Source organism: Nomascus leucogenys, chromosome 3, assembly GCF_006542625.1.
Source record: "Nomascus leucogenys isolate Asia chromosome 3, Asia_NLE_v1, whole genome shotgun sequence".
NCBI classification, from domain to species: domain Eukaryota; kingdom Metazoa; phylum Chordata; class Mammalia; order Primates; family Hylobatidae; genus Nomascus; species Nomascus leucogenys.
In genome coordinates this window covers 114,612,733-114,626,055 of record NC_044383.1, presented here as the reverse complement: position 1 = coordinate 114,626,055, position 13,323 = coordinate 114,612,733, and the positions used below count along the sequence as shown (strand labels likewise).

General features: G+C 33.9%; 1 protein-coding gene across 10 annotated transcripts in view; it reads left to right on the top strand.

Annotated features, from left to right (window-relative positions):
- Positions 1 to 13,323, top strand: part of PTPRK (protein tyrosine phosphatase receptor type K) — a 554,088-nt gene that overhangs the window by 121,264 nt on the left and 419,501 nt on the right. For all 10 annotated transcript variants that reach the window (XM_030809659.1, XM_030809654.1, XM_030809655.1 and 7 more), the window contains exon 2: positions 77 to 199. In XM_030809659.1, the coding sequence (XP_030665519.1) occupies positions 77 to 199 (123 nt within the window). The remainder of the gene's footprint in view (positions 1 to 76; positions 200 to 13,323) is intronic.

The window sequence follows — 13,323 nt, the reverse complement described above, 5'->3', positions numbered from 1 at the left end:
ACATTTCCTTCCCCAGAACTTTCGTTATGTTTGGAAAATCTGTTTAGAATGTAACAGTAGTCTTCTTTTCTCCTAGGTGGCTGTACTTTCGATGATGGTCCAGGGGCCTGTGATTACCACCAGGATCTGTATGATGACTTTGAATGGGTGCATGTTAGTGCTCAAGAGCCTCATTATCTACCACCCGAGATGCCCCAAGGTGAGAGTCACTCTGTTTAGTCAGTGTTGGGGGAATAGTTTTGCAGTAGCTCATGATTTTCTTATGTAAGGTGTAACAACAATAATTTAGTGGTTATAATAAACTAAATTATTGTGCTACTGGATCACATCTAAGAGCCTTAAAGTATTCTTTGCCTTTGCCTTAATAACTTTCTGTAATTCTGTATTCCTTGTTATTTGTCTTTGAAAAAAAAAAAAGATAAGTATTAGTATTTTTTTCTATTTAATAAAAACCCAAGTGACAAACCAAAAATCAAAAAATAAAAAAAAAACAGAATAAACAAAAAAAAATCCTTTCCAAAAAAAACTTAAATGTGGGATCCGCTCTTTTTGTAATTATTCAATTAAATTATATAGGATGGATCCAATCAGAATGAAGGGAAGGAATTTTATTACATTGTAGGGAGAGAGGTTGTGTCTTTCTCTCAGTGGTCATGAGCATGCCAGTGACTCTGAGTGGAGGCAGCGTGGAGACAAAAGTGTCAAATGGAGATCTTTTATGTGAGAATTGTAGAGAAATAGGGCCAAATCTGTTCTTTTGTTGTTGTTGTTGTTTTTTGATATGGAGTCTCACTCTGTCGCCCAGGCTAGAGTGCAGTGGCCTGATCTCAGTTCACTGCAATCTCTGCCTCCCAGGTTCAAGTGATTCCCTTGCCTCAGCCTCCTGAGTAGCTGGGACTACAGGTGTGCACCACCATGCCCAGCCATTTTTTGTATTTTTAGTAGAAGTGGGGTTTCACCATGTTGGTCAGGCTGGTCTCGAACTCCTGACCTCGTGGTCCGCCTGCCTCGGCCTCCCAAACTGCTGGGATTACAAGCGTGAGCCACCATGCCCAGCATCTTTTCGTTTTTTACCTTACTTTGTTATATCCTTTGATTTTGGGTTTTGTGAGATAATATAATTTATAATTGTTTAAACCAGTGTGCATTGTGTTTCATCTTACTTAGGAAAACACATTAACATAGGATGTCAATATTTACATACCATTCATACAATATTGGACTAATAGTTGTGCTTTCAATTCTGCATATTAATCTGGAGCAAATTCCAAGTTCTGTGCATATATGCTTAGCAAGAACATTAAATTGTAACATTGAAAATGTAAACAGGAATTTAAAAATACAACATGAAAGAGAACAAACTCTTTCCTTTCCAATATTTAGAAAGAAACAAAAATAGTACATAATTATATATAATATATAGCCATATACATATAATATATATCATTATGCTATTATAATATATAATATAATTAATGTACTGATTGCTTAGTACTAATAATTTAGGTTTCAAAGTATATTTTAGTATTTTTATTATGATTAAAAATGGTTTAGAATTAATTTTTCTACAAAATGAGTAAGTCCTTCTTGAGTGTGAATTTTAGATATGATAATTTTAGACATAGCCATTAGAAGTGAAAATGTCAATTCTGCTTATTGAAGTGAGAAAATTCTATCAGCAGCATCCCTGAACTTGCTGATTAATATGATTTAAAAAAACAAAAAGTGAAAACGTCAACAATAAACAATTTATCACAAGCACGCAAAGTAAATAAAACCTAAAAGTTACATTTCTAAATGTAATTTTCAGTTTGTAAATGAATATGGTAAATATTTCCTTGAAAAAATTTTATTGGTTCCCCGGTGATGTGTACTTTTATAATAGAATGAATTAAATTTGCTTTTTACTCTGAATTGTCACTTTCCGTGATTGAGTAGGCAAATGGTTATTTTTGAGGCTGAACTGAGCCATAATTTCCTTTGCAGAGGGAAAATTGGAACTGTGTGGTTGACACTTCTTGCTTCTTATATTTGACCCCTACTTTGTCAGCAGACTCATTTAATTTTGTGCATAGATTTGTATTTTTTCTTTCAAAGGTATGTAACCTTATTTTCCTGGTGCATTTTAATTAAACTACTGTAATTTTTCACCTGAATTTTCTCTGTGGTATATTTAGACTAAACTTTTCATATAAAATTAAAGGGGGTGGGTGGGCTGGGATGCACACATTTTGTATGTTTATCATCATAGAATAATAAGAAAGATGTTGATTTATGGAAATGTTACCATTGCTAATTACCATTGATGGTGGGTAATGAAGAGTTGAAGAATTACTGCTCAGATGACCTTGTTGGCTCACCTTTGATGAACAGCTTAATCGGTGGTTACAGTACAGGATGATATGCACAGAAAATGAAAGCATTTGAAATTCAGCCATATCTTCCAATTAATAGGACATTAAGTAATTAATCATGCAGAGGAGGGAAAAAGGTCACGGCCACTTTGCCGAGTGAAACTGTGTTTAGTCTTCAGAGAGGTGAGAGAAAGCACTCAGGTATATTATTCTTTTAGTCATCTCTTTTTATAATAGATACTATTGTTTTTCATTTTCCTTCTGATATTCCTTTAAGGTGCTGACTGAATATTCCTTGCTCATAAATTGGCGTAAAGGAGACATTTAGATTTTTCATACTAAAATGTTATGATCTTTTTATTGTCACATAAATTAGCAAGCATGCCTATTTTCTTTATGTACTTTAAAAACACACACAAATGAAAACAAAACAAAACAAACAAAAAACCCCAAATGTTTGGGAACTCTATAAAAGCTGGCTCTCCAAACCTAACTTGTTACTGAACTGTGTGATACTTGGTGCTGTTAACTGGCTTCTGTTTATTAACCTTTTTGGACTGAAAGCCAAGAGTGAGAGAAAAAAGGATGAATAAATAGATTAGAATGAAAGAAGACTGAAGATGGATAGTAGAGAATAATAGAAAAAAAGAAAATTGTTTCTATTCATGCAGAGATACAGTACCATCAATCATTGCTTAAAATGTTCTGCAGCAGTTCCTACTTACTACTTACTACACAGTTCCACATACTTACAATGATGATGACTGAAAGGTCTGCCAAATAGAATAAAAAACAGCATGCAAAAGAATGAGTACTTCATAAGACAGTTCTAATGTCCCCAAATCATATGAAATTATGAACACCTACTTAACTCAGTCATCAACGAAATGCATATTTAAAACACAGTGAGAAATTACTGTACAATCAGTGGAAAAATGAAAATTTTAATTCCAAGTGTTGGTAAAAATGTAGAGCAAGTAAAACCCTCTAATACTACTGTTGGAGCATAAATCTGTACAACCTTATGACCAGCAAATCCATTCGTGGGTATAAGCCCAGCAGGAGTGAGTATACATGTTTACCAAAAGACATGTGCAAGAATGTTGATAGCATCAGCATTCATAATAGTTCCAAGCTGAAAACAACCCAAATGTCTGTCAGCAGTGCAATGTATAAATAAATGGTGGCATATTCATAAAGTGGAATATTGTACTGCAAATAAATGAAAGAACCATTGCTTTATACAATAACATGAATGAATTTCACAAACACAATCTTAAGGGAAAGAAACCAGATGCAAGAGGGTATATATTATATACATTTATATAAATTATGTAAGTTTCAGAAACAGGCAAAACTAATCAATGATATTAGAAATCAGCATATTATTTACTTGAAGGAGGATGGGTAATGATGGTTAGTGCTTGTCAGGTGGCATGAAGGAGTCTTCCAGATGCTGGTGATAGTCTGTTTCTTAATCTGGATGGCGTTTTACAGTTTGAGGTATGCTGAAATCTGTAAAAAGTCATTGAGCTGTGCAATGATGAGTTGTGTACTTTACGTATCTGATATGTCAATGTAAATTGACAAAAAATAAATAAAACCAATGCACACAAGGCTGGGAAACTAAAATAATAAATAAAATGTCATGGATTAGAACAAAAGATATAAAATAGATATCCTCAAATGGGTCCAAACTTCTAGTTTTCTTACCATACTGGATTCTCTCCTCCCTACTAAAAAATACTGTGTTCGCTGATATCTTTGTATGGGCCTTGTATTGTTCTTTTCCCTCTGCTGAAATATTTCTTTGTCTACTTATCCATTCATCAATCTCTTACCCATTTTTACTGTGTCTTCTCACGTTCTACCTGCTTTGAGAAGATTTTCCTTACTGGCTTGAAACTCTATTTCTTCTATCCTCATATCAGAAGATGCGGCCCACTGTACTATGTACTACTTAAATTGTAGCTATTTTTATAGTATATTTCTTATCTGTCCTTCTGTCCATTAGACTATAATATGGTCCTTATGAACGGCCGGGCGTGGTGGCTCACGCCTGTAATCCCAGCACTTTGGGAGACCGAGGCGGGTGGATCACGAGGTTAGGAGTTCGAGACCAGCCGAAGCAACATGGTGAAACCCCGTCTCTACTAAAAATAGAAAAATTAGTCGGGCATGGTGGCAGGCGCCTGTAATCCCAGCTACTCAGGAGCCTGAGGCAGGAGAATTGCTTGAACCGGGAGGCGGAGGTTTCAGTGAGCCGAGATCAGGCCACTGCACTCCAGCCTGGGTGACAGAGCGAGACTCTGTCTTAAAAAAAAAAAAAAAAAGAAAGTCCTTTTGAACATAGACCATATTTTTTTGTCTTTTATTTCTCAAAAATAATGAGAAATGTTTTTCTTTTGTCTATTTTCTTAGACAAAAATGCCAACTTCTGTAATGTAAGTTTTAAAATATTTTTGTCAAGAATTAAACAAGAGGTTTTTCCTCTTGTTAGAAAATTAATTGAATTCAAAAACACCCCATTTACCAAACATTATATTGAGTTGAGATTTTTATGTGATTAGACCTTTACATAATTATTAAGATTTGACCTTTGTCTTTATAAATATTACCTATCTATATTGGATACACTTAAATGTTGTTAATTTTACCAAAAAAGTGTACTCTTTTCAGATTTCTTTCTCTCTTTTTCTTTTTGACTTTTGCTTGTCAAATTCCGATCTTCTGTTCCTCAAAAATCTATTGTATATATATTTTCAGAACCTATAGAGAATGAGAGCTGTTGCATGGAACTAGAAATCATTCTTTGATCTCAAAGACATGTGTGTTTTTGACATTCTTTGTCAATTTTTTTATGTTTATGACCTTATGAAACAAATTTATTGACCATTTTACTATATGTTCTGTCCTAGATCTGAGAGTAGGGATTGTGATTGACAACTCAATACATTTGTCTTTGACTGTAATTATAACTGCTTTTTAGTTTTAACAGGTTTTTGTAAAATGGCTAATTGAATTTTAGTTTAGAGTCTCTAGAGAACTTATTTGATAGTATTTAAAATTATGACTTAATTGTATCCCACCTTCAGTCTAGTGTTTTCACTGATAATAATGAAAATAACTGTACAGAGTTCTTTCACTGATAATAATGAAAATAATAATTTTCACTGATAATAATGAAAATAACTGTACAGAGTTCTTTATTTAAAATGCACACACTGTATATATAGTAAAAAACGAAAGCCCTTTGTCGTTAAGTAACTCTGAAGATTGAAGTAAGGAACCATTCCTCCTCCCTTATAAAACTTAGTGAGGTCTGATTCAGTAGTTTAAGGCCATATGTCTCCAAGTGTTTTTCAGAGAAGCCACCTTGATGGAGCCAGGTGGTATAGAGAAAGGGGTAGGGGTGAGAATGTAGGGGATTATAAAACAGATAATTCCAGGACCATTCTTCAATTATTCATTTGGAGAGATTTGGTGTGCTTTTTTATTCAGTGGGGAGCATGCATGGGTCACATGATTTTGTACCTGGCTTTCTTCTGATGGTGTGATGAAGTGAAAAATTAAATAAGACATTGGTGTCCATAATTTGATGCATACAATAAAAGATATAGGTAACATGATTTCAGCTAAGTTTCCTAAGTAATGATATGAGTCTCTTAGTTTTATAAGAGAAGATCTAGTAATAATTTAATTTAGTAATAATTTATTAAAATAATGTTATATATGCCATGGAACACATTTTAATACATCTGAGAAAAAATTTCAAGGAAGTTCTTATGTTAACTTATGCTTTCTTTCTCTCTGGGAACAGTGATCAGTTACTAAAAGTAGTCGATCACTTTGACTAATATTTTCATCCCCCTATTATAGATGATTAATAAAAAAGCATATTTTTTTACAAAATCGTAACTGCTAAAAATCGCACACAGTTGAATTAACAGAATTATTTGACAGTGTATCTTCCAGAGACAAAACATGGCAGAGAGTGGTAGAATACAGTTTTGTGCATATAGTATTGGCAATGAATATTGGCTTGCAATATTATGGCTAGTTTTGTATTAGAAGATGGAGAAAATCAGGCCAAAATGTTGGTTTGCTTTCTTTTTGTCATCTACTTAGCATTGTCTGTTAACACAACCAAAGAGAGTGTGTGTGTGAACATGTGCAGTTGTCCTAAGGGGAACTGAGAGATTTGGTGGTAGTGAGGAGAGGAAGGGCTTAACATGAGACCATTAACATAGATGGGAAAACCTCAAAAAGTACTGGATATAGGTGTTAGATTCTAAGGAGCGTGAAAACTTCAGAGGTTTAAAGCTGGAAGGTTATGCGTCATTCAATGATTTTCAGATTTTTTTTAAGTAATAGAATTCTTTTTTAAAAAAATAATATTTTCTATCACTTTAATATTTAAAATCAATGACAAGGAATGAATGGTCCTGGAACTTAATCTGTTTTATAATCCCCTACATTCTCACCATCTACCCCTTTGTCTCTACCACCCTGGCTCCATCAAGATGGCTTCTCTGAAAAACACCTAGAGACATATGGCTCCAAAGGGCAGTTTGAAAACAATGATGTTGCAAACTCAAGCACTTTTAGATAAGCATCTCTGAGATGAAAGTGCTTACTACTATTAGCTACCACTTACTGGTCACTTACTGAGTTTTACTACACTAGGGACGTGACATGTATCTTATAATCTTCACAAGAGCCTTATAAAATTGGTGATATTTCAGAGATAAGTGGAGTGAATATCTTAATAGCATATCTACCAGAGACAAAACATGGCAGAGAGTGATAGAATAATTGTCACCCAGGGACAGAATTGGAACTTAGATCTGCCTGTCTAATATAAAAGTTAACGCTTGTTCCAGTACCACCGTGCTTCATCATTGTAGTTGAGTTGACAAATTTCCTTGACTTGGGCATGGGCATTTATTTAAATCCACTATGTAATGAGCTATATAATTTATTTGATTTAATCCAGAATGATCTTCTACCACTTCATTTAAAATACTTCTTTCCACAATTTGAAAGCTCTAAATGACTGTTTCTTACCCTTTGTGGGAAATGGAATCTGAGACTCACTGTTGTTTGGAGTTGCTGCCAAACTTGCAGGATTTTCTCTATGATATTCTCATCTCTTGGGGAGACGCTTTGCCCTTCCTTTGATTTTCCTGTATGTTATTTTTAGTTATTTGATAAACACTTGCTGCAAGTCTGTTTAAGCAAACCTTTAGAAACATATATATTATCTGCTGTCTCATTAGAGCATGTATGGTAAAAGAAAAAATCGTGGATGAAAGGAATCAGACTAAAGTCTAGGGTTTGAAAATAATTTTAAGTCTTTGTTTGCAGTGAAGTATTTTAGGATGAGAATTATGGGCTTATTTCAATGTGCTCTTCCAAACCATGTTATCATCTGTCTATTGATGCTTTTGCCCTCTGCACAGAGAAGATAGTTTGCCACATTTGAGTTGCTTATTAAAAACAGTGGGAGTTGGAAGCAGTGCAAGGTGAGAGAGTGAAAGGCTGTAATGGACTACTTGAAGGGTGAGCCACTTAATGAAGGCTGGTTTTTAATGTAAGGACTATTACCCTTGGGGACATAAATGCAACATGAAAAATGTCTAAATTACAGTGGACAGAAATGGCATGCTGAGACTGGAATTTTTTCCTGATATTTCAGGTACATAATGCATCTAAGTTAGATATATCCTAATATATTTCAGGGGAAAAGAATAGCCTAGTATTAAAAAAAAAGGAAAAAGAATGAATATAGGTGTCAGTGCTAGAGAACTTCCAACCTCCTAGATGAATTAAGATAAGAATACACAGCAATTTCAAAGACTATATAGTCACCTTTAACATATACCTTAAAGTCAATACATAGTCCAAAGACTCAAAATTACTTTTCCTTTGTAGGAGTGTGACCGAAAATACAGTTATGACCTTATACTTCTCCTCTCCAAAAATAAACTTGACTCAAGATAGGTTAGGTACTATCTCAGTTTAAAAGCTTATTATCTTTCAAACACAAGAAGAATGCCAGGGAAATACATACGCGCGCACACACACACAGAAAAGAGCACACAAGAAAAGGTAAGTAACTAGGAATTATTAAAAATATATATGATATTAATTATCTCATATGGTTAATGTGAAAAATATGGAGTTATGATTATGTATTAGATTATCATTACATATAAAAAATGCTTTCAAATCTTGGAAGAATGTTAGTTTTCCAACCTAGTTTCTGCCAAGAGTACTATGGTATGTTGTAAAGACCTCTACTCCCTCCCCAAAGAGGAAATTATTGGCTGAGATATATTTTTCAATGAAAAGTGAACATTTTCTGAATTTAGAGCATATGACAACTTAGAAATGCTCACAGCATCATGAAATCTCCACCTAGCAATGCTGATTAAAAAGATGCTGGCTTACTTTTTCTAGGTTTATGAGAATAAAATTAAATAGGACAGTTTTACAAACTTCATCAAGCTGGTTATGTATTTCTGTATGTTCCTCCCACCTCAGTTATTTAAGAGTTGGAGATTAAATAGGAAAGTAGGGTGCCAATTTTGACTTTTCAAAAGTTATGTTTTGGGTGTGTGATTTTTATCCATGTTAGGTCAGACTTACTGGATACTTAAAAAATAATTCTCTGACTCCTTCTGGCTAATCCCAAGCATTTAAAATATGTCATTTCACTTAATTCTCCCAAAATGCCTTTGGAATATGTATTTACATCATTCTGTATATGAAGGAACTGAAGTCAGGCGAGCCTAAGTAAATTATCAAAGGTTTTATGTCTTGGGAAAGGCAAGGCTAGGAATCCAGGTATGTAGAGATATAGGATAAGGATTTAACCTTTGAACTTTATAAAACAAGTATATGTAGAAATCTTGCTTTAGAGACTGCAGCAAAAAGCTTCAGGGCTGACTTGGAGGTGTGGCAGAAGTTGTATCTCTTATGCTTTTTCCAGTGCAAGTAATGGGAAGCACAACTAGAAATGTGTTTAAACCATAAAGAAGGCTACTTTCACATAACGAAAAGTCCGGGGTTGGCTGATTCAGTGGCTCAGTGATTTCATCAAGAATTCAGATTTTTTCTTATCTCTTTGCTTCTCCATTCCAGTAGGTCATCTTTTTACCTCAGGCTATCTCTCTTTAAAGGTCTAAAATCTATGGCTATTCCAGGTACAAAATTCAGATACAATAGTATCCTGAAGAAAAAGAGGTTCTTAGTTGTCTCCTCCTTATGTCTTATATGTATCAATAAATAAACACAAAAAACTTTTCTAGGATACTCTTTGATACAGACATGGTAGTATAGATCTGTAGGTAGAATTTCAAAGCTATGGGATTTAGAAGAATGCACAAATAAAGCATTTATTAGAACAGCATTGTATTCTCTAATGCAAGCTTGTCTAACCTGTGGACCACATGCTGCCCAGGATGGCTTTGCATATGGCCCAACACAAATTTGTAAACTTTCTTCAAACATTATGAGATTTTTTTTTCTTTTTGTTAGCTCATCAGCTGTCGTTAGTGTTAGGGTATTCTTCTTCTTCCAGGGTGGCCCAGGCAAGCCAAAAGATTGGATGCCCCTGCTCTAATGCGTTGTTCAGCCTAGCATCAGGTTTCCCTTAATTTCATGCATATATTACATATGCAGTATCTTCCTACCCCTAGTAAGCTTACCTTACCTTTCTAACCTACCATTGTTACTCACAAGAATTTTTCTTTCTCTCTTATTTTCCTTATGATTTTTATGATGTGGAATAAATAAGGGAACATACTTTATTTAAAAAAAAACCCTCCAAAATGAAGAGTCAAGTGTTACACAGTGTGTATGTGAGTATATGCTAAAGATAGATTAATATATTATTGGGGGAACCAGCAGGATAGTAAGACTGGTTCAAAAGATTATAGGAATAAGGGAAACATTTATAATCAATGAAAGAAAGAATGGTGGAATACGATTCCTAAATTTTATACTAAATGTCCAATAAGACAATCAAAGTGAAACCATGAGGCTATCTTTACTAACAGACAAATCATTTTCCTCTGTACTAGGCAAAATTTGTTTGCATTATTATAATATGAGTATAATTTGCTATAAATGTTCTACAAGCTAAGTCTTTTCTCACAGAGTTGTAAAATATCTTAATCAGTAGTAATTAGTGACTCAGATGAAGCGACATACTTTTAAATAATTAGCTAATCCTTTGGTGAAGGATATACAGTCGTTCTTGTGCTGGGTCCCAAGTTTGAACATTTTTTCTTAAAACTTCCCCCTTAGGATCATAAATATTATCCAAGGATGATTCTTGTTAAAAACAACAAAAAGGTGGTCTCCTTTTGTTTTTGTCTGATTTATTTATTTATTTATTTATTTATTTATTTATTTATTTATTTAGAGTCTCGCTGTGTCACCCAGGCTGGAGTGCAGTGGTGCGATCTCGGCTCACTGCAACCTTCGCCTCCTGGGTTCAAGCAATTCTCCTGCCTCAGCCACCTGAGTAGCTAGGATTACAGGCATGCACCACCATGCCCAGCTAATTTTTGTATTTTTAGTAGAGATGGAGTTTAACCATGTTGGCCAGGCTGGTCTCAAACTCCTGATCTTATGTGATCTGCCTGCCTTGGCCTCCCAAAATGCTGGGATTACAGGCGTGAGCCACTGCACCCAGCCTGTTTCCTTTAGGTAGGTGCAGCAAGAAGTGTTTATTGACATGAGCCTTGTAGTAGGATTGAAAAATTCAGTGCCACACAATATTAAACAATTAGTAAGAGCGGAAAATTAACATTAATTGGAAGATTTCATTAGAAATCTAGAATTGTGTTTTCAGTAGCCTTTATTACTTCAGAGTATTTTAAAAAACAAATCTTGGTTTCTTCTTCTTTTCAAAAGCTTAGGAACCAACTCAAAATAACCATCTCCATTAGGAGTATTTCACTTGAAGTACTTATAAATATGGGTGAATTCCTTCCTCTTTTATGTCTCCCAAATGAGCTGAGCTTCCTTGCTTGCCAGGGATTAACTATTTCCTCTCAGGCCGGAACCCTATACACTCAGACTAGGTAACAGACCCTGTTACTGGGAGGGCTCTATAGGTATTCATTGCTTCCACATATGAAATATACAGCCTTTGTCTCTTTGGTGAGCTTACTGTATGTGTTTTAGTAAAAAAGTTCTTCTTAATCAAACAATTTGTACAGTTGATTTGTCAAACTATATTCTGGTTAAAAAAAAGGCCGATTCTTAGTTATTTATCCAGTTAACTGCCATTGGAAGTAAAGTAGAAAAAATGTATTACTGAATATCTTAGATGTCAGTTAGAAGCAGATATCAATTAAAGAACCTTTATTAAGTCAAGGATTAAAATTAAATCAAGATAAATAAAAAGCTTTATTATTATATATACCAATCAAAAAAACAGAACATTAAAAATATATTGAAAATCTCCCAAATTGATTCACCGCATGAGTTAAGTTATATTTAATTATTTATCTCTTGAATTAGGGGATTATAGTTTATTTCATGAAGTCATCAATCCCAGAAACTCTGGCTTAGTAACCTGGTATAGTCTGGCTGATGTGTAGGTGATATCAGCTCTGAAGCTTGTACCCTTGAGGCTGGTCCTTGAAGACATAACAGTTAGATGTACCTGATCTTTGACTTTCTATTGAGGCCAGTATTTGAGGACTTAATTTGTGGAGCCTATAGTTAATAGCAGAGCCTTCAGGCAAGTATGGGAGGAATGCAGAAACCACCTGCTGAATGACTGAATGCTTGTGATTAATTTATTATAGTAATCAACTGTATCACACTAGAAAAGAGAAAAATTCTCCATCAGGGTATAAGACTTACTATTTAATAAGTATTTGTTAACAGCTCCTCTGAAAGTAAGAATATATGGACAGTGACTGTATTAACAGCTTGCCATGTTCTTCCCGTAAATTGAATTATTTTGGACACATTTTTTATTACCTGAAAAAAAATAATGCACAGAAAGTTGAACTTCTCTGATTTGAAGCTCTTTTTTATGCAAGCCTTATAATGGTGTTGAACTAATTAAAAAATATGGAACATACCAAACAAATTTAATTATTTTTATTGTTCCTAATCTTACAAGGCAAGGAAGTGAATTCCTGCGGTTGTCCAAAGACCTATAGGAAATCACAAAGGCAGATCAGAAGAAAAGACCTCTTGAAATTTTTATTTTTTCTGAATTTATTGTTTTATCATGCAAGGAAGAATCAAAAGTGTTATCACAGGAGATTGGTCACTTGATTAAGACAGGTGCCTAAAAATAAGGAATAATACCAGTATTTTAAAATTATTAATATTAATATTTATGATAATATTAATTATATTAATATAGTAATTTTGATATTAAAAATAAAATAGAAGGTAACACAATGATAAGGAAACTCAGCTCTTCCAAGAAATAAGGTTGTAGTTTTTAATCATCAAAACCATAATAAAATAAGCTTAATGTGTATAATATTATCCTGGAGAGATACCCAATCTTTCCTCAGATTAAACAGAAATTAGGAATAATTTTTGTAACCTCTTTTTACGAGGAGACTGAAAATACTAAGATCAATTTGTTATTTTAACAGAGATAAAACCTAATTCCAGTCTGGCATTAATATAATACTTGACAGTGAAAGCTTTAAAAAAAATTAAAAATTTTTTCTGATCACCAAATAATTTATTTCACGATTGCCTTGTATTCAATGTATTTCTTTAAATTCATTATGTTCTGCACACATTCCATTTGTAGTCACTCTAAACTTTTCATTAATATCTATACTATTCTGATGTTTTACTAACTGTTGTATTTGAATGTAACTCACAACAAACTCTTTCCACTGGTAGTTTTATTTACATCAAGCTTGTCCCACCCATGGCCCACCAGCCACACGTGGCCCAGGATAGCTTTGAATGC